This window comes from Gossypium hirsutum, chromosome A11, assembly GCF_007990345.1.
Source record: "Gossypium hirsutum isolate 1008001.06 chromosome A11, Gossypium_hirsutum_v2.1, whole genome shotgun sequence".
Taxonomy (NCBI): Eukaryota; Viridiplantae; Streptophyta; class Magnoliopsida; order Malvales; family Malvaceae; genus Gossypium; species Gossypium hirsutum.
The window spans coordinates 106,271,755-106,299,638 of NC_053434.1; the positions used below are offsets into that span (position 1 = coordinate 106,271,755).

The following is a 27,884-nucleotide window of genomic DNA, read 5'->3' on the forward strand; positions in this document are numbered from 1 at the left end:
CTTAAGTCATTGAGTTGTTAGGTTTTTTTTTTTAAGTTCCATCAGTGAGCTCCAAGTGATGATTTAATGATTGGTACGGTGGATCACTACCCATTGACAAGTAGAAGAACATACCTTAGATCCAAGCCGATTTGACGGTCAAAGTTGTTTCATGAAAAAAATGAATTGTAAAAGGGAACGGGAAAAAGAGCTTTTAATTAGTGCAGACAGTGCAAACTAGAAAATTTCGTATAATATCGGTTTTAACAATCCAATAACTTAAATGAAAGCTTTTGAATAGTTCAGTGACCAAATTATAACTTTTTTTTTAGTTAAGTGACTAAAATGAAAACTCACCCATAGTTTAGTGACTAATGGTGTAGTTTACCCTTTTGAAATTTATGTCTCAACCTAAATGGTAGTACTTAAATCCGTTAAAGTTAAATTGTATAATTAATCTCGTACTATGTGTAAGTTGTGAATTTAATTCTTATTTTTTTAATATGATCATTTTTAGTTTATTATACTTTTCAAAATTTAAAATTTTAATTATAACTGAAATAGTAGCCGTTAAATTCACGAACTAAAATGACATGATTTTTTTTCTAAATATTTTGTGAAAAAAACAAGAAGACGTGATATTACAAATGTGATAATATATTTATTGTATGAAAATTTGAAAATAAAATAATTTAACTTAATGAATTTAACAATTATCTTTTGAATTAAGACTAAAATTTTAAATTTTAAAAATATAAAAATTAAAACTAACCAAATTAGAAGATAAAGATTTAATTTACAACTTATTCGTAATATAGGGGTTAATAGAAGAATTTAACTTCAAAATATAAGTTATGGGATAATATTATGTCAAACAACTATAGCATTTTTTCTTTACATGTTATTCAAGATTTAGTAAATTAATTAATCTTTCGCATTTTGTAAGACTATTAAGGGGGTAGATACTAGCCACAAGCTTTAAAACTGCTCCATATTCAAGACGAGGATTGAACCCTCGATCACTAGTTAAGATAGGAGAGACCCTTATCGTTTTACCTAACTCCCATGGTTATACTAATATTTTAATGTTGAAGTGTTTTTTATTCAAAAAATAAAATATTTTAATTTCATGTAATTAATATGAAATTAATATTATTATACTTAATTAAAATATATTAATTATTTTGATAATTAAAATATTACAACAATAAACAAACTTCAAACTGTAATTAAATTTTGAATTGAAATAATAATGAAAATTTAAAAAAAGAATTTTGTGATTTTCTAACAACAAATTAAATACACTTTTTATGGTAAATTTGAGTTTGAAATATTGAGGGTAGAGAAGCTCAACATTAAACAATTTAAAATCAGAATGGACGTGTAATTTAATAGTAAAAAATAAAGATATGAAGTATTCATTATTGCAAACCAAGAACATAGAATGTCTTAACAAGTGTCACTTTATTACACAATTGTTATAACTACTTCATTAATATAGATAGACTTCACCACTCTTAACTTCATCAATTAACACCTTAATAAGAGCAATATGTTACTAAAATTAAACTTTCTTATATATGTAAAAATAAAATGGAGAGAATTTTCTTTTTCATGTTCATCCAAATAAGTGACCTTTGTCATGTCAATCTCCGTCGACTAAAAATGCAAAGTGATTTAAATTTTAAAAATATTATTACTTCAGGCCATGTAGTTTAAACATTAAAAATATTACTTTAATTAATATAATAGAATATTGCTAACAAGTGCGATTAAGAAGGAGAAGTGGTGGATTGTATGGTGGTTGGTCTCTGAGTGGGGTGGAGAACCACTAGAAAGGGAGTTGATCTTTGGTGGGAAAGTTTAGGAGGAAGAAGTTTCCGATATGGAAAGGAACTTAATCTTCTTCAACTATTGTTGTGGGCTTTTATACTGGAAAGACAAGGTTACATATATACTTAGAGATGGTTGGTAGTGAGATTATATCCTGTTTCCTTACAGTGACAATGAATATAATGTTTTTTTTTTACATCAATATCAAGTGAATATTTTTATACCGATAAATTTAATTGAAAAAAATGTAACAATAAATAAACTTAAATTTTTAAATCCAAAAAATAGACAGAGATTAAATTTTAAATATACGAAATGTAAAAAATTTAAGCATATGGTAACAAATAATATTTTACTCTATATTTTACTAAAGAATAAATAATTAACCCAAGTTGGTGAAACCATACTCGCACAGCCTAAAAGTGGCAGGAAGCACACAAAAGTCTTACAGATTTTTAAACAACTACACATTATTTGTTTCCTTCCTCCCCTATAGAACTCTAATTAAATACCTAGAATTGAACATATCTTTCTTCATGTCTACTTTTTAGCATCAAGGTCACCTCTCTCGGTTGACAATTTGGTCAAACTCACTATCATGGACCACATAGTATGACTATTGAGTAATGGAAAAGTAATTGCCATTTCACGGTGAACTTGAGGAAGCAAAACCTTCGAAGTTTTTACCTGGTTTCTTGGTTCTTTTCAATCACTTGTACTCTTCCTACTTCCTGCAAAAAAAAATGGCCGTTTCGGATTATAAATTAAAATAAATATAAGACATTTTGCTACTTTGACGAAGAATGTGTTTTTTGAGATCATGAATGAGTGTGGAGAAATAGAAGAGTTGTTTTACCGTTCATCATATTGAATATTAATTCCAGCTACAATAAGTTTTATAGTAGAGCAAACCAAAAATTTTTGTTTTGATATATTATAGAAGTCAGATATTCTATTGAATATTTCTCATCTCAATTCATTTTAATTCGTAGAGTGAAAAATAATTAATCATAAGAGAAGAATGAGCTTTCCTCACCGGAGCTACATTCAGCTATAAATTGAAGAGCTGCTTTTTGCACACAGAGAGCAATTCTAGTTTTCTCAATAATCTTCATCTCGGTCTTCTTCTCCTGCATCATTTTCCTCGTAAAGCGAGCACAATCGAAGTCCAACCACTTCTGGTAATCGAACAATTCTACAAGCAAGGTGGATGGTGGGTTTAAAGCTTTAAGTACCTCTTCTTTCTTTATATTCAGGGAGCAGATCCATATATCTGTTCTCTTGAGATGTATTTTATTGTGAAGCTTGGCTCTATTAGCTTCAGCCCAATTTAGTTCATCTCCTATCAACTCAACACAAAGGTTTCCACCCAGCAGGTCTAAATTTTCTAGATCTCCAATTCTGAATTCATTACCATCACTTTGATCTACTCTCACCTTGATACCACTTAATCTCGTGAGAGAGGTTAAATGACGTATCCCTTTAGGGTAGTAACTCAGAAGAGGACATTCCTTAATACAAAGATACCTCAAGTCCCCATTCCAACTGCCAGTTTCCTAAGATCCCAGCAATCTCGAAGATTCAAAGATTGTAAATTAATCAATTCTCAAACTGATTCAGGTAGATTTTCTAACCCCGAGCAAGATATCAAGCTAAGGTACCTCAAGTGAATCAAATTTTTCATGCCATCAGCAACTTGTTCAGGGCGTAGATGAAGCGAATCAAACTCCAAGAACCTTAGAAGCTTGGATCGGCTGAGCAAATCTTGTAAGACATCACCGGATGTTTCATCATCGGAGACTACTACAAGGCTTCGCAATTTCTCTATGCGACAAATGGACAAAGGAGAAGAGTCCCAACTTTGAATTACCAACCTCAGATGGCGAACTCTTTTGGACGATATGTCCAATGTAGAATTTCTAGGCACCTCTTCTGTCACAAATCTATGTTCAGTCAAAAACTGAACAAATTCATGTACCATGTCATGCATCTTACAAGAAATTATGCTGCCAGAAGTATCTTTTTCAAAATCTTGGAAAAAAGAACGTGTGGCTAAGTACTTAAAGTAATCTTCCCCTATCAATTCTCTTCTTCCGTTGTCATCAGAGTTCAGATAACCTTGTGCCATCCAACATTGGACCAATTCATCTTTATAAATTGTAAAGCTATTAGGAAAGATTGCACAATATGATAAACATTGTCTTACGGGTGAGGGCAAATCATAATAACTCAATAATAGAGGTGAAAAAATTTCATGTGCAAAACTTGATTTCCATATCACATTATTTAAAACATTTTGCCACTCTTCTCTTCCTTGTTTATCTTGTAGTAAACCTCCTATAGTTTTTGCTGCAAGCGGTAAACCTTGACACTTGTTTGCAATTTCCCTTCCAATGTCTTCCAGAATTTCACGGCTCGCTTGGCTCCTTCCGGAAAATGCTTTTTGAGAAAGTATCAACCAACACATTTCCTCAGATAAAAGTTGTAGAGGAACAACATGAGGTGACTTCATTCGCCTAGCAACTGATTCCTTACGAGTAGTCACTAAAATACAACTCCCAGGCATGCCGTATTTAAAAGCCACTTTTAGTGGTTCCCAATCTTGATCACGTTCCGTCCACACATCATCAAAAACAAAGAGGAATTTCTCCGTTGTAAGCTTTTCTCTTATTTTACTTAAAGCACTTTGCAGTGTTGTTTTTTTGAGGGATATTAGTGAATCAGGGTCAAGATCACCCAGAATTGCACTTGCAATTTGGGTTTGATCAAAGGGATCCGACGCAAAAACCCAGATTGTTTTGCTGAAATGAGTCTGAATTCTATGATCGTTATAAATCAATTGGGCTAGAGCGGTTTTCCCTATCCCTCCCATCCCTACTAAAGTGATAGTGGGAACATTTCTACACTTATCATCACATAGCAAAATGCTGATTATCTCTTCTTTCATTGCATCTCGACCAATTAATTCTGAAACATCCACAAAAGAAGTAGTTTCTGGACGTCTGGGTTGCTTGATTTTTCTTTTTATCAACTCAAATCTAACTTTGTCTCTAACTATCCCATCTACTTCTTCCTTGATTTCCTTTATTTTGGTAGCAATTTTATAACGCCTGACAACTTGAGAACCGGAAGAAAAGCATGAAACAAAGGGGCATACCTTCCACTTACGAACAGATGCAGAGCCAGAAGGATCTGTTTGCAACTGCTGAACTGCAGTTTCCCACTCATCTAATACATCTTCCATGTCATAAGAAACATCTCTGAACTTGTCTAACCAATGTTTAACCCGTTTGTCCTCATATTCTTTCTCCTCTGCATCTTCAAGCTCCAACCGGAGCGCTTTAAAATAGGTTTCAAGCCTTTTCACCTCTTTCTCAGAACCTTGCACCAGACTCCAGGCTTCGATTGCTTTATCAATGGTGATTGCAGTCATCTGCTCCAAGATAGCCTAAACAATCGCTTCCGCCATATCTTCAAACACAGATCAATATATAGGAAGTACAAAGTAGAGAGTTGCAGTTGAAGTTCAGTGGGTAACTGAAACACTGCGTAGAATTGATTTTGAGATATGGATACTGCAAAAGCAGTGAGAATCACTGGATCCGAGTGATGGAGTGTACTGTGCGAAGTCAACCCCCCGCCCCCCTCCTCTTTTTTTTAAAAAGCACTAACTTTTTTTTTCACTTAATTTTTCTCAAAAAAAACAATTACAACTCGATTTCATTTCTTTTACGGTACTTAATACTTTTAAAATGTATTAAAAATATCTTCAATTTTTTAAAAAAGATAATTAAACCTCTAATTTTTATTTTATACTTAATTAGGTATTTAAACTGTTAAATACATCAAAAAGGCCTTTTGAGCATTAAAATTAATTATTCTTAATTTTTTTAGTTAAAGCTATCCCATGTCACAATTACGACGTGACATATGGTAAAAATATAAAAATTAAAAAATAATAAAAATTATAAAAAATATTAAATTTTAATTAAAAAATATAAAAATCGTAAAAAATGTATAAAATATTTTAATTTTATAAAAATCATAAAAAGTCATGAAAAATTATAAAATACATCAGAAATATCCTTTAACAACCCCTAATTTTTTCCAGTTAAAGATGGAATGTAATAAATGGGTAATCGAATAACCGAGAAACTGTCTCCACCATGCCCTGGTAACCCCCAAGTCAAGCCTTTTTCAAATGTTTGTTTCTGCAAATTTACCTTTTTCTTAAGTGAACCATTTCTCAGAAAAACCCAAATCACTAAGGTCATAATTGGACAAAGCAGAACGAAAAGCTTCCATATGTTTCTCTGCTTCAATACGACCACCACTTTTTTCAAAAGAAAAAGCTATTTCGTTGAACTCACCAACTACTAACCATAGTAAACTTTGGATTTGACTCAATTGACGAAGAAGATCTCAAGTTAAACCTCTTAAACGTTCCTCTAGGTGTCCATAAAACCCGGTAAATCGCTAGCGAAACCCATCGTGCTCTTCATGTATCTCTGCATTGATATTGTGATGGGAAAATCTTCGTAAAATTATCACATCATGTTGTCTCCATCTTAAGCATAATCCCCCATTCGAACCATAAACTCCAACTTCTATACCATTTTGAAATCCACATTTTCTTCGAATACCTTCCATCTTTTTCACTGTGATTTTTGTCTCTATAAAAAACAAAATCTGGGGACGAACATCTATCAGTTTATTCCTAAAACGGTGAATTGCCCGTGGGTTCCTGTAACACCTCTAACCTGTATCCGTCGCCGGACTAGGGTTATAAGGCATTACTAGACATATCGGAACATTTTATAATCAATTCACAAATAACATCCACACATCATAGCATCATAGTCAAACATCATTTCAAAGTCCCTTTCTTAAGTCAACGAGACCTAAAACATGCTTTAGGAAAGGATTGGGACTAAACCGAACACATATAAAATTTCTTAAAAACTTAACAATTTTTCAAAGTTATAGAGGTCACACACCTATGTGATCAGCCCATGTGCCTCACACGACATTAGACACGCCCATGAGTCTAAGCAGTGTCAAAACAGGGCATACATACTGACTTATCCGCACGACCGGAGACATGCCCGTGTGGCTTGGTCCTGGTCAAAACTGACTTGGGTCAAACGACTAACCACACGTCCGTGTGCATAGCCCGTATACCCTACGAATTGGCCACACATGCCTATGAGCTAAAGCTGTATGCCTCACACAGCCACTAAACACGCCCGTGTGTCAAGGCCGTGCTCGAGACTGACTTTAAATTGTAGGACTACCCCAGGGGACACACAGCCGTGTAACATGACCATGTGTTGCACACGGCTGAGACATACGCCCGTGTCTCTACCCGTGTGGACAAAAATAGGCCATTTGAAAAGCCAATTTGCCACCCTTAATGGTCATCACTACAAGTCCAAAATCAAAGCACAATTGCACCATGGTTTCAACCAATTTCAATCACAAAACATACAACCTTCGTGTCATATAATCACCAAACAATATCATCCTTATCATCCAAATCAAAACATACCAAAATCACACACCAAACTCATTCACTCATACATGACATTATCCCAATTTTTCACATCCTTTTTTCATATCAAAATCATGCCATTTCCATAACTAATTCAAATAACTAACTTACCAAATTGACCATTTCTCACTAGGCCAATTATGCACTTCAAAACATACCATTTCTTAACACAACTTATATACCAAAAACCCAACCAAATAGCAACTTTCATCATACACTTCACCAATCCTATTTCATTTCTTCTAGCCTATACATGCCATACTTTAAAATTCACATTTTCAAAAGGTACCAAAATAGAATTCAATAGTGTGGTGATGATTCTCGAGCTTCCAGTAGCTTCGATAATCTATAAAAAAATTAAAAAAATTGAAAACACGCATAAAGTAAGCTTTCAAAAGCTTAGTAAGACATATACAAATAAACTTATCACATAACACCATTCTAAATCTATTCTTTCATATAATTCATGGCAAAATACAATCACATATTCATATGTCTCATATAACTCATTTGATCATAATTCACTACATGTAACACATCTCTTTTTCATAATAATTCATACATATATCATATGTCCACAAATGTACATATACTTACCTTTCATTCTCAAACATGATATACATTTCAAACATACCAGAATTGGATACACATTCACATAGTGATTCATTTCTTGGAATGCCCGTTGAACCGTACGGAATCAAATTGGACACGCGGATAGCTCGGAAAGCTCATACAATGCCAACATCCCAGACGTGGTCTTACATGTAATCAAATATCGATGCCACTGTCCCAGATAGGGTCTTACACGAAATCAAATACGATGTCGATGCCCTAGTCATGGTCTTACACGTAAATCTCAAATCGATGCTAACGTCCCAAATGTGGTCTTACACGAAATCACATATCGAAATCCTATGTCATGACATATATATCCTAACTATTCATATAGTTCGTATAAGACTTTTCGAACGTCGTCACATTATCAAAATTTTCTCAGATTCACATATTCAGCTTCTATAGCCATTCATCACAATTCAATATCATATAAGCATGAATAAATCAATTCAAACACATTTATTTGTATATAGACTTACCTCGTACGGGAATGAACGGAAACGAATGGCTATTCAACTACTTTCGAATTTTCCCGATCTAATTTTGTTTTCTTTGGTTCTTGATCTAAACACATTCAAATTTAACTCTTTTATTCACCAAATCATTCAATTAAATCCATATACACAAATTTAGGGTATTTTACAAATTATCCCTCATATTTTCACATTTTAACACTTTAGTCCTTAATCACAAAAATTACAAAATATACAAATTTTCTATATACTCATGCTTAGCTGAATATTCATGTAGTTCATATAAGCCCATATATTTCACTTATTTCACATTTTAGTCCCTCAAAATCTCATTTTCACAATTTAGCCCAAATTACTCAAATTCATCAAAAGTTCAAATACAAAACATATTAATCTAACACATATATTTCATTTTTCATTAATTATCATCACAAAGCTCACAAAAGCATCAATGGCGTAATTTAAAATCATCATCAAATTCTAAAATTTAAGCATGGGCTTGATAAAACACAAAGCAACAATATCAAAAACGTAAAAATTATCAAAAACCGAACAAAAACGAACCTTGAATCAAGCTTGGACCATGGTCGAATATTCAAAGCATAAGAACCCTATTTATTTTCTAATTTTCGGTGAGAAGATGGTGAATAATGGCTTTCATTTCTTTTGTTTTAATTAATAATAACATATTAATCAATTTCTAATTTTACCCTTAATGTTAATTCCTGAAAACTCATTAATACATGCCCATAATGGTCCACTCAAGCTTAAAATGGTCTATTCACAACATAAGGACCTCACAACTAAAAAGCCATAGCAAATAGGCACTTTTAACAAATAGCAAGTCACTTTTGCACTTTACGCGATTAGGTCCTTTTTTCTAAATTAGGCACACAAACAATCAAATTTTTATACGAAACTTTCACACATTTTAATTCACATATTATAAGTACGAAAAATAATATTAAAATATTTTTTTGACACAGATTTGTGGTCTCGAAACCACTGTTCTAATTAGGGTGTAAACCTGGCTATTACAACTCTCCCCCTTAAGGATTTTCGTCCCCAAAAATCTTACTATCAAATAGGTTCGAATATTGCTGTCTTATACCATCTTCGGGCTTCTACGTAGCCTTTTCAACACCGTGTCGATGTCACATTACTTTTTCTAACAGAATTTTCTTATTTCGCAGTTCTTTAACCTCGCGAGCTAAAACACAGATCGGTTCCTTTTCATAAGTCATATCAGACTGAATTTCTATTTCGGATGGAGAAATCACATGCGAGGGATCGGATCTATATCGTCGAAGCATCAATACGTGAAATACATTATGAATATTTTCTAACTCAGGTGGTAATAACAATCTATAAGCTACTGGTCCAATACGCTCGATAATCTCATACAGTCTGATAAACCTCAGACTCAATTTGCCTTTTCTATCGAACCGAAGTACTTTCTTCCACTGAGATACTTTTAGAATCACTTTGTCGCCGATCTCAAATTCAATATATTTTCGTTTCAAATCTGCATATGATTTCTGACAATCAAAAGCTGATTTCATACTATCTCGGGTGGTTTTTACTTTTTGTTTAGTCTCTTTAATCAAATCAACCCTATGAATCTTATTTGCACTGAGCTCAGTCCAATACAAAGGTGTACGACATTTTCTACCATATAAGACTTTGTATGGTGTCATTTTATTGCTCGATTGAAATCTATTATTATAAGCAAATTCAATCAATGGTAAATACTATTCCCACGTACCTTCAAACTCAAGAATACAACATCTCAACATATCCTCGAGAATCTGAATAATCCGCTTGGATTGACCATCCGTCTGTGGGTGAAAAGCAGTACTGAAGAGTAATTTCGTACCTAAAGCCTCTTGCAATTTCTTTCAAAACCGCGAAGTGAATCTCGAATCTCTATCTAACACAATAGATAATGGCACCCCATGCAATCTCAAAATATTGGAAATGTATAACTCAGCTAATTTATCAAGCGAGTAGTTAGATTGTACCAGAATAAAATGAGCTGATTTTGTCAATCAGTCAACCACAACCAAAATCGCATCTTTCTTCCTCGGAGATAGGGGCAAACCCGAAACAAAATCCTTCGTTATTCTATCCCATTTCCATTCTAGAATCATAATCAATTGTAACAAAACCAAATGGTACCTGATATTCAGTTTTTAACTTGCTGACAAATCAAACATTTCGAAACAAAATCAAAGATATCTCTTTTCATTCCAGACCATCAGTAATGTTGTTTCAAATCATTATACATTTTCGTACTACCCAGATGTACTGATAGATAACTATGATGCGCTTCTTTCAGAATCATCTGTATCAACTCTGGTTTTCTCGGAACACAAATCCGCTCTTGGAATCTCAAATAATCATCATTATCCATTTGATATTTAGAATCAAAATCCAAATCACACTGAGCTCGTTTTGCTATAATCTCATTGTCAACTTTCTGAGCTTCGTAAATCTACTGAATAAATAATAGTCTCACTTTCAATTCGGCTAATACCAAATCATCATCGAATAGAACCAAATGAGTATTCATTGCACGCAATGCAAGCAATGATCTCTCACTCAAAGCATTAGCAACAACATTTGCTTTTACCTGATGATAATCAATAACAAGCTCGTAGTCTTTTAGCAATTCTAACCACCTCTGTTATCGCAGATTCAAATCTTTCTCAGTCATCAGATATTTCAGGCTTTTATGATCTGAAAACATGTGGCATTTCTCACCAAACAGAAAGTGACATCAAATCTTCAAAGCGAACACAATAGCAGCTAATTCAAAGTCGTGAGTCAGATAATTCTTTTCATGTGGCTTTGATTGTCTTGAGGCATAGGCTACAACCTTACCTTCTTGCATCAAAACACAACCTAGGTCATTTAACGAAGTATCACTGTAAATCACGAATTCTTTACCCGATTCTAGTTGCACTAATACCAAAGCTTCAATCAATAAGGTTTTCAACTGATCAAAGCTTTTCTGACACTTTTCAGACCATTCAAATTTCACATCTTTCTGAAGCAATTTCGTCAACAGAACCGCAATCATAGAAAAGCCTTTTACGAATCGCCTGTAATAACCAGCAAGTCCCAGAAAACTGCGGACTTCAGAAACATTTCTCGGAGGCTTCCAATCTAAGATAGCTGAAATTCTGTTCAAATCAACTTGGATACCAGATGCTGACACAACATGTCCTAGACAACTGACTTCTCGTAACCAAAATTCACATTTTTAAACTTCACATACAGCTGCTTATCACGCAAAGTCTGTAGCACTATTCTTAGATGTTCGGCATGCTCGGATTCATTACGAAAATAAATCAAAATGTCATCAATGAATATGAAAACAAATCGATCTAAATACGGTCTGAAAATTCTGTTCATGAAATCTATAAAAATAGCAGGAGCATTCGTTAATCCAAAAGGCATAACTAAAAACTCATAATACCCGTACCTCATTCGGAAAGCAGTTTTCGGAATTTCTGAATCCTTTACTCTCAACTGATAATAGCCCGATCTCAGATCTATCGTTGAAAACACAGTAGCTCCTTTCAACTGATCAAACAAATCATCAATTCACTGTAGAGGATACTTGTTTTTGATAGTCAATTCATTTAACTGACGATAATCAAAGCACATTCTCATCGTGCCATCTTTCTTTTTTACAAACAGAATAGGAGCACCCCAAGGTGAGAAACTCAATCTTACGAATCCTCTATCGGTCAACTCTTGCAATTAAGACTTTAAATCTTTTAACTCGGTCGGAGCCATTCTATATGGAGCTATTGAAATCGGAGTAGTTCCTGGCATTAATTCAATACCAAACTCAACTTCTCGTATCGGAGGTAATCTCGGTAATTCTTCAAGAAACACATCAGAAAACTCACAAACAACAGGCACTGATTCTATTTTCTTTTCTGTCACTTTCGAATCGATCGCATAGGCAAAGTAGGCTTCATAACCCTTTTTCATATAATTCAAGACTTTCATCAAAGATATCACAGTTGGTATCCCATTCAAATCACTGGATTCAATTCGGACTATCTCATCATTCTGACTTTTCAATTCAATAGTTTTCCATTTGCAATTCACAATAGCATCATGAAAAGTTAACCAATCCATACCCAGAATTATATCAAATTCATCAAAAAGTAATAGCATCAGATCAGCCGAAAAGTAATTATCTCGAATCATCAATAGATAATTATTGCATACTTTATCAACCAGTACACATCTGCCTAAGGGGTTTGATACTCTAATCACAAATTCAGTAGACTCTACAGGCAAAGTCTTACTGTATACTAAAGTTTCACAAACATATGAATGTGTTGATCCTAGATCTATCAATGCAATCACAGAAGTATCATAAAAAGTAAAAGTAGTAGTAATAACATCTAGAGACGAAGCTTCTTCGCAAGTGCGAATAGCATAAGCTCTGGCAGGTACTCGAGCCTTAGATCTAAAAGCAGTGTTTTTAGTCATTCTCTGACTGCCACTCACATTACCCGTGTTTCTGGGTGGTCTCCCCCTAGCTGTATTGCCACTTAGCCTCGGATTTTGCATAATCTCTTGCTCAACAGACTCAGGACAATCACAGATAAAATTATCTAAAGATCCATATTTGAAACAAGCCCGATCGTACAGTCTACAATTTTCCAGATGTCGTTTACCAAAATGCTTGCACTCAGATTGATTAGGCCTGATATTCCCAACACTAGCTACTGAGATAGCTTTCGAACTCACAAGGGATTACCGGACATATCGAAACATTTTATAATCAATTCACAAATAACATCCACACATCATAGTCAAACATCCACACAAATAACAAATTTTCAAAGTTACAAAGGTCAAACACCCATGTGATCAGGCCGTGTTCCTCACACGGCATTAGACACGTCTGTGTGTCTAAGCAGTGTCAAAACAGGGCATACATACTGACTTATCCACACAACCGGAGACATGCCCGTGTGGCTTAGCCGTGGTCAAAACTGGCTTGGGTCACACGGCTAACCATACGCTCGTGTGTATAGTCCATGTACCCTTCGAAATGGCCACACAAGTCTATGTGCCAAGGCTGTATGCCTCACACGGCCACCAGACACGCTCATGTGTCAAGGCCATGCTCAAAAATGACTTTAAATTGTAGGACTACCATAGGGGACACATGGCCGTGTAACATGACCGTGTGTCGCACACGACTGAGACACACGCCCGTGTCTCTGCCCGTGTGGACAAAAATAGGCCATTTGAAAAGCCAATTTGCCACCCTTAATAGTCATCTCTACAAGTCCAAAATCAAAGTACAATTGCACCATAATTTCAACCAATTTCAATCACGTTCGTGTCATATAATCACCAAACAATATCATCCTTATCATCCAAATCAAAACATACCAAAATCACACACCAAACTCATTTACTCAGACATGACATTATCCCAATTTTTCACATCCTTTTTTCATATCAAAATCATACCATTTCCATAACTAATTCAAATAACTAACTTACCAAATTGACCATTTCTCACTAGGCCAATTATGTACTTCAAAACATATCATTTCTTAACACAACATATATACCAAAAACCCAACCAAATAGCAACTTTAATTTAGCTATATCACATGGCATGACATACACTTCACCAATCCTATTTCATTTCTTCTAGCCTATACATGCCATACTTTAAAATTCACATTTTCAAAAGGTACCAAAATAGAATTCGGTAGTGTAGTGATGATCCTCGAGCTTCCAGTAGCTTCGATAATCTATAAAACAATTGAAAACACAAATAAAGTAAGCTTTCAAAAGCTTAGTAAGCCGTATACAAATAAACTTATCACATAACACAATTCTAAATCAATTCTTTCATGTAATTCATAGCAAAATACAATCACATATCCACATGTCTCATATAACTCATTTGATCATAATTCACTTACATGTAACACATCTCTTTTTCATAATAATTCATACATATATCATATGTCCACAAATGTATATATACTTACTTTTCATTCTCAAACATGATATACATTTCAAACGTACCTGAATTGAATACATATTCACATAGTTATTCGTTTCTTGGAATGCCCATTGAACTGTACGGAATCAAATATGATACGCAGATAGCTCAAAGAGCTCATACAATGCCAACGTCCCAGACATGGTCTTACATGTAATCAAATATCGATGCCATTGTCTCAAACAGGGTCTTATACGAAATCAAATACGATGTCGATGTCTCAAACATGGTCTTACACATAAATCTCAAACCGATGCCAACTTCCCAGGGGTGGTCTTACACGAAATCACATATCGAAATCCTATGTTATGACATATGTATCCTAACCATTCATATGGTTCGTACGGGACTTTTCGGACGTCGTCACATTATCGGAACTTTCTCAGATTCACATATTCAGCTTCTATAACCATTCATCACAATTCAATATCATATGAGCATGAATAAATCAATTCAAACACATTTATTTGTATATAGACTTACCTCGTACAGGAATAAACGGAAACGAACGGCTATTCAACTACTTTCGACTTTCCCCGATCTAATTTTGTTTTCTTTGGTTCTTAATCTAAACACATTCAAATTTAACTCTTTTATTCACCAAATCATTCAATTAAATCCATATACACATGTTTAGGGTATTTTGCAAATTATCCCTCATATTTTCACATTTTAACACTTTAGTCCTTAATAAAAAATCACAAAATATACAAAATTTCTATATACTCATGCTTAGCCGAATATTCATGTAGTTCATATAAGCCTATATATTTCACTTATTTCAAATTTTAGTCCCTTAAAATCTCATTTTCAAAATTTAGCCCAAATTACTCAAATTCGTCAAAAATTCAAATACAAAACATATTAATCTAACACATATCTTTCATTTTTCATTAATTATCATCACAAAGCTCACAAAATCATCAATGGAATAATTCAAAATCATCATCAAATTCTGAAATTTAAGCATGGGCTTGATAAAACACAAAGTAACGATCTTAAAAACGTAAAAATTATCAAAAATTGAACAAAAACAAACCTTGAATCAAGCTTGGATCATTGCGAATATTCAAAGCTCAAGATTTTTGGCGAGAAGATGATGAATAATGGCTTTCATTTCTTTTGTTTTAATTAATAATAATATATTAATCAATTTCCAATTTTACCCTTAATGTTAATTCATGAAAACTCATTAATACATGCCCATAATGGTCCACTCAAGCTTAAAATGGTCTATTCACAACATAAGGACATCACAATTAAAAAGCCATAGAAAATAGGCACTTTTAACAAATAGCAAGTCACTTTTGTACTTTACACGATTAGGTCCTTTTTCTAAATTAGGCATACAAACGATCAAATTTTTATACGAAACTTTCACACATTTTAATTCACATATTATAAGTACGGAAAACAATATTAAAATATTTTTCTAACTCAGATTTGTGGTCTCAAAACCATTGTTCTGACTAGGGTCTAAATCGGGCTGTTACAGTTCCCCAATCCACGAACGTTCCTGTGACAGCCTAATTTTCAGTGGTGTCGAAAATAGTGATTTGAGATCACTAAATCCGATGCATAAGTTTGAAAATTTGATAAATTAATATTTATGAGTTAAGTGTGATTTGAGAAGAATTTTTGAATTGGTGAAATTTGTGACTTAAAAAGGAATTATTAGGTAAATTGGGCTGAAAAGGAGATATCGAGACCTCAAATTCATAAATCGAGCCATAAATATTTTTACAAATATTTATGGAGTGTTATTGAGATAGTAATAAATTTTTGTTAGAAAATTTTAGTGTTTGGATAGTTAATTAATTAAAAAGGACTAAACTGAGAAATGTGCAAATTTTGTTTAATTGTGATGAAATAGCATAAGTGTTAAATAAAGAAGGATTTAAAGCGCAATTAGCCCTAATGTGAATGGATAAAATGGTGGAGGTAGGAAAAAAACAAAGAAATTAAGTGATTAGGGGGTAAATGGGAAATAAAAGAAAAATTAATAAGATAAAGTTTGGACTAAAAAGAAATCTAGACATTTCTTCATCTTTCTCCAGCCAAAAACAGCCATTAAAGGGTCTCTTTAAACTGGTTTTTCATAATCTTGCTACAAGTAAGTTCAATTCATGTTTATTTCTTGTAATTTTTGTAATTTTGATACTTTTACAACTAGGTCCAACTATTGAACTCATTAGTTTTTGATTCTATGGACAAAATTTAAAGTTACCATTGATAAGTGTTGGTTATTTATGATAAATTTACATGGATTTGAAACTTTAAATTTTGTTATATGATGATTTTATTAAGTAATTTCAATAGAAATTGATTTTATGACCTAATTGTGAAAAAGTTAGGAATTAGGGTTTGATGCTAAAATTCTAAACATCAAAGGTTGTGAAGTAGCTTAAAATGATGGAATACAGTTTTAATTGAGAAAATTTAGCTAAATTGATGGGTGAATTGTACAGGGATTAAATTGTAAAAATTGTAAATTTTAGGGTAAATGTGTAAATTTGAAAATTTAAGGGTATAAAGTGTGAAGTGAATTAGAATAGAAATGAATGCTAATGAATGGAAAATTTTATATTATAGATCGAGAATCCAAAGATAAACACGGAAAAGAGAAAATTACCGACTAGTCCTTGAAATTTTACAACTTCTACAAATTGGCCCAGGTAAGTTCATATAGTTGAACTTGCGTGATTATTTGTTAATTTATAAATTTCATAATGAATTATTTCATATGTATAAATGTCATAATGAATTATTGCATATGTATGCTATGGTATTATGATTATTGCACCAATATAAAATCAATTCAAAGTTCAAATTAAGGGATATGCAGGATTGAGTACTTATGTTTAGTGACAAGTGATGAATTGACGGATAAGTCCATGGTTGGTCCATGGCAATGTGTGGAATGTAAGACCATAGCTAAGCTATGGCATTTCACTGAAAAGACCATAACTGAGTTATGGCATTGTGAAAGTGAACGTAAGTCCATGGTTAAACTATGGCATCTATATGTGTATAAGTGTAAGACCATAGCTGAGCTATGGCAAAGTGATAAGTGTGCAAGACATGGCAAGGCCATGGCAAATTGTGTGCAAAACTAAATTGATGTGTGGCATCAAACAAACAACGTACTCAAATCCGTAAAACGTTCTCTAATTTGATAAGTAATGGTAAGTGTTAATTGAATTAAAGCAAGGGAATCTAACCAATACTTGATATTGAGCTCAATCGAGTGAACTCATCTTCTGGAGTTGGAATTGGCAGGCAATGTTAGTGAAATACTAAGATTAATGATGATTTATTATTGTATGTTCGATAAGATTTACATTTTAAGTCAATAAACTTATACATTTTAAGTCAATGAACTTACTAGGCTTCTATAAGCTTATTTTTGTGTGTTTAATGTTCCTTGTAGATTTAACATGAAATCGGAAGATCGGATCAACGCATCGGCTCACACTATCCAAATTACTATGGTAGATTTTGTTATGCATTCAAGGTTTATATGGCATGTATAGGGCTGAATTGAAAAGAAGTGAACTTATAATATGGTTATGGGTGACATATGTACAAGTATGTATGTTTGTATGCTTGAATTTAGTAGTGGTTTATAGTAACCAATGAATGAAGTTTATGTAGTAAGTTTATGCAAATGAGTTGTGAGATAATATATTAGGTTTAAAACTTGATTATGGTTGATTGATTTGGATTATATTGGCATATTTGAGAGTGGTGTGCAGGTTAATTGTGTAAAGGGTGAGAAAAGTGGTTTTAAAATGGCCTATTTTCGTCTACATGGGTAGACATACGGGCGTGTGTCTTGACTGTGTGTGACACACGGCCTGATACATGGGTATGTGGTCTAGCTGTGTGTCCCCTTCATCTTTAAATTGAGAAACAGAATGCTCAGAATTGAGCACACGTGCAGAGACACGGGCGTGTGTCTCAACCGTGTGAGTAACACAGCCTAAGGCATGGCCATTTGATTTGGCAGTGCGAAAACTGCACCTATTTTAAATTAATTGCATGACCTGGCATACGGGCGTGTGACTTGGCCGTGTAAAAACTGCTTCGTCATGTTTTGCAAGTCAGAGAGTTACATGGTTAGGGACACGACCGTGTGTCCTGTGTCACTTGGCCGTGTAAGCCACACGGCCTACCTACACGGGCGTGTGACCCCTATACCTAGGAAAAATTTTTAAATTTAGCGAAAAATTCTCTGGGTTCTCGATTTAGTCCCGACTTGATTCTATTGTCTATTTTGGGCATCGAGAGCCAACTAAGGGACGTTATTAATAATTTCGGAAACTGAATAGTATTTGTTGTGAATTATGTTTAAATGTTTGGTAAATTTTATTAACGCCTCATAATCCTATTCCAACGACGGATAAGGGTTAAAAGTGTTACAGTTCCAACTGAAGATTTTCATAATGTCTGGTTGCCTTGCCTAGCAGAGCCAGCTGATAAATCATCATTGTCACCTGACACTTCTGGTTCTTTCAAAGTCCTTTTTCATTTTTTCTATCATCTAATTGAATGGGGCTATTTTTACCATTAGATCCTAACTCCATAAGCCCATTTACAATGGCCTGAAACCCACTCAGCCCAACACCCGCTTTATAGAATCCATTAAATCATGACATAATCTCCTCATTAACAACTTGGAATCTAGGATTGATATTAGCACCCAAATTAAGCATGAGATCCCCTGAATTACGTGAACTCAATCCCCTTTTCATATCCAGAATCCGACAATTTGTACCATCTAATTGACGCAACTAGAAGCTAACTCTTGTTGGCCCTCCCCTCTTTGAAGCTCACAAAGTGATATCCAACCAAATATGATCTGAGATAGATCGACTCGAACCCTTATTGGGCAAAAACTTTCTCCATGTCCAAGCTTACCACCAATAAAGCAAAAAATGTTGAGTTTTCATTGGAACCGAGCATATAATATGTTCTATCTCCCAATTGAACCTTCTTTTTTCGTTTCAAGGCAAAGTGCGCATCCAAACGCACTTTTGTCCTCATATACCGCTACAATCCCAAAGATGGGATCTTGGTATCATACTCCAGGAACTCACCCAAAATCGATCCAAATCACCTTGCCATTGTTTCCAACATAAGTCCCGGGGGCAAGTCATGGATTTGAATCAAAACACAGCATAATTCATCGTGATGGTAAGCAGATCTTCTTTCAATTGCAGTTTATGCAGTAATAACAAGTGATTATTGAAAAACCACGGCATTCCTGGATTTGAAATAATATTTTTTTTAGGTTTTTTTTTTAAATATCTTACAAGAATTATATCAGTGAGTGTGGTGAACATAAGTGTTAATACAAATATCTTAGACAACATGAAAATTCTAGCAACATAGGTCAGCGTCGTATAATGCAAAAGGCTTCGAAACTTGGAAAGAAAAAGCATACATTTACAGGTGTATGGAACCTTCAGCTACTGAGGTTTTTAGACCGCTCAGGTTGGATTCAAGCATTATGTTAGTTATTTAGTATGCTTGTCATGATTTTGATTAAATTAGTTGGATTGGTCCTTTATCCATACTTACAAATTTCCAAACTAAAAGCAGCTTGAGATTCCAAACCGAAAATAATGACAAAATTTAAACTTAAAATCCAAGCAAACTTCTTCCCAATCTTGTAAGCAGCATAAGCATCAGTTGCTACATATTCAATCTGGTTTTTTGTCAGATTTTCTGGTTCCCTAACATTAAGGTTGCCCCAACTTAAAAATAAAGGCCTTGGCTTGAATGGCACCTTCAGCACCTCAGTTGCCAGTCTTCTAACACCTATTCCACGAAGTGGTTGGTGAAGTACATCTGCAGCCAATTCACCAACATCCACTGCGTTACTAATTTCAACATAACTTTCGGTTCTCATCTTTTTGACATTCTCTTTCATATGAACTCCAACAAATGTTATGTCCTTGTTGCTCAACAGCTTTTTAATGCACTCTAAACGTCCATCAGACGTTATTAGTACACAACCAATCAGACTAAAGATTGCTAGTAACGCGCAACCTAAAAGGCCAGTTCTTCATTGCTTTTGAAAAGTGCTTTTGAAAAGTGCTGTAAAAAAATACTTTTAAGAAGTACTTTTGAGAAGTGCTTTAGAAAAATTTAAGTGTTTGATATTGCTGTCAAAAAGTGCTTTGAAAAGTAAAATGTCCATTTTAGACATGATATTATAAAGTAACAAATATGTATTTAAATAATGTTCAAATTAGTTAATATTATGATATTTTAGTAAAAATATAAAAAAATAATTTATTATAACTTATTGTTAATATTTTAATATATAATATTAATTTTAAATATTTCTAAGTAATTAATATTAATTATTTATTAAATTTAATTAGAATATATAAACTATATTTAAATATAATAATTAAATATTTGTAATTAGATATTGACACAATTGTATTATTTTAAAAATTATTTTTTATTTTTAATTAATGCTTTTAACATATTTGTAAAACTCATATTAAATAACCAAGAAAGAGAACACATTTTAAGTCAAAAAGTAAGGTTAAAAAGGTAAAAAAACAGCCAAAAGTGCTTTTTTGCTGAAAAAACTAAAATTTATTGCTTTTTCATCTCTAAAAAAGCTCATTCAAAAAGTTAAAAAAGTTGTCCCAATGATATGTGTTCTTCATTGCTTTTAAGAGAAAAGCACTTTTTTTAGCAAAAGTTCATCCCAAAAGCAATGGAGAACAAGTATCCCAAGTTATGTCTAAACCAGCAACCATGTCATCATGCAATATCATATGTACCAAAATGCTAAGAACGCAACTCCGCATCCTTCCTTCATCTCTACAGCTAAGCACTTCAGATGGAAACGAACCTCTATCCACCATTACAAACTCATCTCCCATAAGTTGTTTTACTGAACCCATTCTTGATATGAAAGATAACGAGAGAAATTGGTTTTTCACTGGACGCATACAATGGCTGACGCATCAATGTCCTCACCTATTTATAACAGTGGGTATTGGAAACAAATCTCCTCTTGAAACTCTCAATTTAAGTTCATTGAATCTTTGGCAGTGTTTGAAACTTGAATTTTGATGTGGAACGTGATTAATTGCTGCAGGAAACTGAAAGGATATTTAGTTTCTTCACCAATTATACAAGGAGCTAGTAACCTTTGGGATTCTTTTGAGGGATAAATCCAAGTGTCTGGAATCTGGAAAGTCCTTATTGAGATATTTAAGATGATTGGTGAAACATTATTATCCAAACTCTATTGCAAAATTTTCTATTTCGCATGTCATTAATGCAGTTTTTCTCAACTAAGTTCCTACTTAAAAATGAGGATAAGCTTTTCAATGAGTATTGGATAATATTGTGTCAGTCTACTATTATACCGACATGAAACGGGCCAAAATCCATAGTAACGCCTGTATCTAAGGCTATATATGGACATCTACTTAAAAATGAGGATAAGCTTTTCAATGAGTATTTAGGCTACTGGTTAATCAGCTCTTGTTTGGTTAATAATGCATCTATAATTTTTTTAGGGATGTTAGCAACTCACACACTTTGTGTTCATGAGATGTATAGAAGCTTTCCCGTTTTAAGAGAGGTGATTACTCAAAGCCCTGCGTAACATTGTTCTACTTTTGGTTTAGTGTTCCATCGAATTAAATAAAATTAAATTTGAGTCATAAAATTATTTGAATTAAATTAAAAATTATATATATTAAATTAAAATCTTGTTATATTATAAGACATAAATTTAAAACTATTAATATTTAAACACTGAAAAAGTAAAATAAAAATATATATAGATAATAATTTAAAATTAACTAATGACTTTCTTTTGTCCTGAAAATACATTTCAGAAACGAAAAAAAAAACCAGAAGAGAAGCAACGATGAGGAAGAAAAATAGGGGTAAAAAAGTGTCAAGGTCTGAAGGACGAAGAAATGATTTATCTGGAGTGTGATGTTCCTAGTCATGCTTGTCGGCGATCGGAGATGGAGAGGCCAAGGGAACCGGACTGATAAGCTGTTGAGGAAAGTAACAGAGAATGGAGATGAGAGGTGCCAAAGTTTGAACTAATTTTGTCTCAGTAGCTGGAACCCACTGCTCTGAATTGATGATGATGGTGGAATGGTGCCAATACATAAATGACAGATTAGGGATATTTTGTTTTGTTGGTTTGTTTAAATTCTCTGGATTTTTCTTTTCCACGAGCCTGGTCATTACTTCGGCCTGCTTTTTTTTTTTTTTTGTTTGCTCTGTTTAAACTGTTTTAGATTTCTATTGTTATATTTTTTATATGAATAAATGAAAATCCAGTTTGAATTTAAAAAATATATATGTAATATTTGTCTAGTTAATGTAATATTTTTTTTAAAATATTAAAAATATTATTTTTTTATCGTATTTTGCCGTATCCGTATCCATATTCTCATCCTCATTTTTTTAAAAATTATTGTGTCATCATATTCATATCGTGTTGTACATGTATTGCGTGTACGTGCCTATGCTTCATAGGTGTTCTTGGATCTTTCTGATAACCAGATATCAGGAGAGATACTAATAGAGTTAGCAGAGTTAAAGGATTTGCAGTTATTCAATTTGATGACAAATTAGTTAAATGGTTCAGTTCCTGATAAACTTGAAAAATTGACCAAACTAAAAGTACTTGAGCTATGGAAAAATTCATTCACAGATTCTTTACCGTTGACTCTCAAATTATGAAGTACCGACATAGGGAAAACCCCTTGTACCAATATCGTATTGGTATCCGACACGTACACGCTGCGGACACGGCTGGATATGTACTAGACACACCTCGACACATTAGCCATTCTTGACTTGTCGAATAATTCTCTAGTTGGCTCAATACCGCTAGATCTCGATCTCGACACCTCACCAGCCTTGGGCAGAACCTATCATACAACAAGCTTGAAGATCCGGTCCTTGCTAATGGTTTGTTGATAACCATAAATCCTGAGGACCTTGTAGGCAATGCTGGTCTTTGTGGTGGCATACTCCCACCATGCTCTTCGAGTCCGATAAAAGCACCAGAGAAACCAACGAAAATGCACATTGAGCATTGGTTATATTATCTGTTGGCATAACATTTTTTGCTGGAAGATGGGCAAATCATAAATTTGATGTTGTTGCTTCTGGTATCCGAATTTTCAATAATTTTATCTTTAGATGTTTACACAATTAGTTATTGTTTAGAGTATTTTTTTATTTATTAATTTTATTTTTATATTTAAGAATACCAATTATGAAATTAAAATTAATTAATTTTTTAAAAAAATATAGAGAGAATACAATCATGCATCACGAATAATTCAAGTACTACTTTTAATTAATATTTATTATTTTTATTATTTTCAATCATCATGATTTAAACAATTTAATTAATATTTAATGGTTTGAAAGAAATAATTTTTTTAGATTTTTTTAAAAATATCTTACAAGAATCATAGCTAAATGGGTGAGTTTGGTGTACACAAGTGTAAATACAAATAACTTAGACAACATGAGCAGCATAGGTCAACCTCGTATAATATGAAAGGCTTCGAAACTTGGAAAGAAAAGCACATACATTAACAGGATATTAACAATGTGTGGAACCTTCAGCTGATGAGGTTTATAAGAGTATTATATTAGTTAGTTTAATGCTTGTCATGATTTTAATTAAATTAGTTGGATTGATCTTTTATCCATATTTACATAAATTTCCAGTAGTAAAGTGAAGTTATGATGCAATTATTTCTTCTAACTTAAAACAAGTTGGGATTCCAAACTGAAAATGATTGCAAAATTTAAACTTAAAATCCAAGCAACTTCTTCCCGATCTTATAAGCAGCATAAGCATCAGTTGCTACACATTCAATCTGGTTTGCTGTCAGATGTTCTGGTTCCATACTAAAAAAGATCGAGCTTAAAGCAAAAGGCCTAGACTTGAGTTGAAACACCAGCACCTCAGATGCCAATCTCCTCACGCCTACTCGACGAAGACGTGGATTGTGAAGCAAATCCGCAGCCAATTCACCAACATCCACTGCGTTACTAATTTCCACTCTACTTAGTAATCTTCTCATCTTGCTGACATTCTCTTTCATATGAACTCCAACAACTGTTATGTTTGTTGCTCAACAGCTTTGTAATGTAACCTGAACCGCTATTAAGCGGTATTAGTACACAACCTATCCACGTACAGATTGCTACTAACGCGTCATCTGAAGTAAACCAGGTTATGTCTAAACCAGCAACCATGTCATCATGCTTTATCATACGTTTCAAAATGATAAAAACGCAATTGTTCATCCTTCTACAAACTCTACGGCTAAGCACTTCAGTCACCAACGCAGTACCATCCACCATTACAAACTCATCTCCCATAAGTCGTTCTACTGAACCCATTCTTGATATGAAGGATAAGGAGAGAAATTGGTTTTTCACTGGACGCATACAATGGCTGAGGCATCGATGTCCTCACCTATTTATAACAGGGGGTATTGGAAACAAATCTCCCCTTGAAAGTCTCATTTTAAGTTCATTGAATCCTTGGCAGTGTTTGAAACTTGAATATTGATGTGGAACGTGATTAATATTGCTGCAGGAAACTGAAAGGATATTGAGTTTCTTCACCAATTATACAAGGAGGGAGTAGTAACCATTGGGATTCTTTCGAGGGATGAATCAACAGTCTGTTTTTGAAACTAACACCTGCATTAATTTACAACACTTGATATCAGTGTCCAAGTATCGAAGGGTCTGGAAACTGGAAGTCCTTATTGAGAAATTTAGGATGATCTGTTTTTGAAACTAACACCTGCATTAATTTACAACACTTGATATCAATATCCAAGTGTCTGGAAACTGGAAAGCTCTTATTGAGAAATTTAGGATGATTGGTGAAACATTATGATTTGCATGTCATTAATGCAGGTTTTCTCAACAAAGTTCCTACTGAAAAACGAGGATAAGCTTTTGAATATTGAATATTGAGTATTGGAAAGTATGTTGAAGCTAAAACTCCAGTACCTTTTAATTGGTGTTGTATGTAAGAATGAGGCTCTAGAGAGAACTTATTGTAATTGAGTATTTATAGCGTACTTTTTAAACTACTTCTTAGCTTCTTAGATCTAAAAATCAGCTCTTGTTTAGTTAACAATTTTTATGAGTAAAAATCATAAAATATGGATTTAACTATATATATAGATACAGATATATGTACGGGATTGTTTAAAACACGTGTAATAGTTTGAAATTCCTTTTTAGTATTACTAATATGTTTATTTTGTTTAGATAGATAAAGTTAATAAAATAAATGAATATTTACGATATTTGTTTGATTAAATTGTGGAAAGTAAAGAAAATATTTGATTATAATATTTTTTTAATTATTTCGTTTTTTATAAAATAATGTATATAAAATTTAATAGGATAAAAATGTAATTTTGCATTTTAAAGAAAACTTTATTTTTAAGGATGACAATAAAGCACGATAGGGTAGATATTGTCAAATCCATTATTGCTCCACAATTGGCATACTCTACCACATCATTCATTATGGATGTGTTATATTGGAAAAAACACTACCTCCTAATCCACCTCCATGAATAGTAAATGCATCCATCTTTACTCCACACCATTATGTTTTAATTTAATTTTTATTAATTATTTTTAATATTTTAAAATTTTAAAAGTAAGTAAATATTTAAATATAATTAATCATGAATTTTCAATAACACATTTTTTACGTTTTTATCTTTTTAATGGAACAAACCTTTTCCACAACCATTCTATATTCTTTGTCGAAAAGAAAATCCACCCAACTCCGACTAAATCTTATGTTAAAAAAAAAATTCCACTTCAAACGGTTCAAAACCCAAAACCCATGAAGCGGTTAAGATATTTCCATCTTACTTTCCTTTCGCTTGCTTTACATTAGAATTGAGGTAAATAAAAATAATGTAATTCAATAGAATTTCAATTGCTTTTACATTCCTTCAAATAAAAAGATATCCAGTATATTACTTTTCTTTAGTCTGAGTAATTAATACTTCACATTTATAGATTCATTAAATCCAGATGTTAATCATAAATTTTAAAGTTACTTTATAGCCCGAGTAATGATCTAACCCTCAACCACTGGTTAAAATAGGACACTTAACTCCCATAATTATTTTATATTGACATAATATATAGAATTACCATATTTATATTTCAATGTGCCGAGGAAACCATAAAAATATTTTAGCAACATAGCTCATCAACAAAGTGAAACTATTAGAATTACTGGATGTAAACAATGTATTGAATCCTCAATTGATTTTTGACAGTTGGATTAAGTAATAAAGCAGGTTCTAAATTCTATTTGTTTATGCAATTATATTTAACTTTAATAAAAGTTGTGATTAAAAACCGAAAAACGATGACAAACTTTTTTTCAATAAGCACGTTCAACATGACATAGAAGCAAACCATGCACCCTTAATACCATGAGCTACTCAAAAAACACAACAAAAAAAGACTTTGAACCTACAGAATTCTAACTTAAAATCCAAGCAATTTTTTCCCAAGCTTGTATGCAGCATAAGCATCAGTTGTTAGACTTTCAATCTCGTTCATTTCCAGCCATGGGAATCCCGTATAATAAAATTGGGCCATTCTTGAAGACCTTGACCTTAATGGAAACTCCAGCACCACAGTTGCTAATCTTCCCAAACCTAATCCACGAAAATGGGGTTGGTGAAGCACATCCGCAGCCAACTCACCCACATCCACTGCGTTTCTTATTTCCAGTGGCAAATTATTTCTAATAGAACGGTTGACATCCTCTTTTATATGAACACCTACAAATGATATGTTCTTGTTATTTAAGAAACGTTGAAGCCACTGAGGAAGATGGCCAAAAATAAAACCACCAAACCTTATTAGTACACAACCAATCCGAGTGCAGATTACGAGGAGCAGAATATAATCTGATGAATAATATTGGTACCATGTTACGTCTAAACCAGCAACCATGTCTTCATGCTCAATCATATCTTCCCAAATAAGATCCAGGCACGGAGCCAGCCTAGTTGTATCTAGAATCTCTTCACTCACCAACACAGTACCATCCGGCATCACAACTCGGCTCCCACAAGTTGAGTTACTGAACCCATTCTTGAAATGAAATAAAAAGAGGGTACTTAGATTTTCACTGGACTGACTAAGAGACAGACACAGGCAATGTCATCACCTATTTATATGGAGTTTCTAGAACTTGGGTATTTGAAACATTTCTTTTCTTGAAACTATCATTTTAATTGATTACACACAGTAGGTGTAAGTTAATTAAACCATTGGCAGTGTTGGA

General features: G+C 33.2%; 2 protein-coding genes across 2 annotated transcripts; both read right to left on the minus strand.

Annotated features, from left to right (window-relative positions):
- Positions 1-2,150: 2,150 nt before the first annotated feature.
- Positions 2,151-5,523, minus strand: LOC107951842 (putative disease resistance protein RGA3). Its single transcript, XM_016886990.2, has 2 exons — positions 2,849-5,523; positions 2,151-2,543 (listed from the first exon to the last, which is right to left on the minus strand). The coding sequence occupies exon 1, from the start codon at positions 5,243-5,245 to the stop codon at positions 3,419-3,421; it is 1,827 nt and encodes a 608-aa protein (XP_016742479.1). The 5' UTR covers positions 5,246-5,523; the 3' UTR covers positions 2,151-2,543; positions 2,849-3,418.
- A 21,553-nt stretch (positions 5,524-27,076) lies between these two features.
- On the minus strand, positions 27,077-27,652 carry LOC107952386 (protein RISC-INTERACTING CLEARING 3'-5' EXORIBONUCLEASE 2). The gene has a single exon (XM_016887645.1). The coding sequence runs from the start codon at positions 27,650-27,652 to the stop codon at positions 27,077-27,079; it is 576 nt and encodes a 191-aa protein (XP_016743134.1).
- Positions 27,653-27,884: the final 232 nt, after the last annotated feature.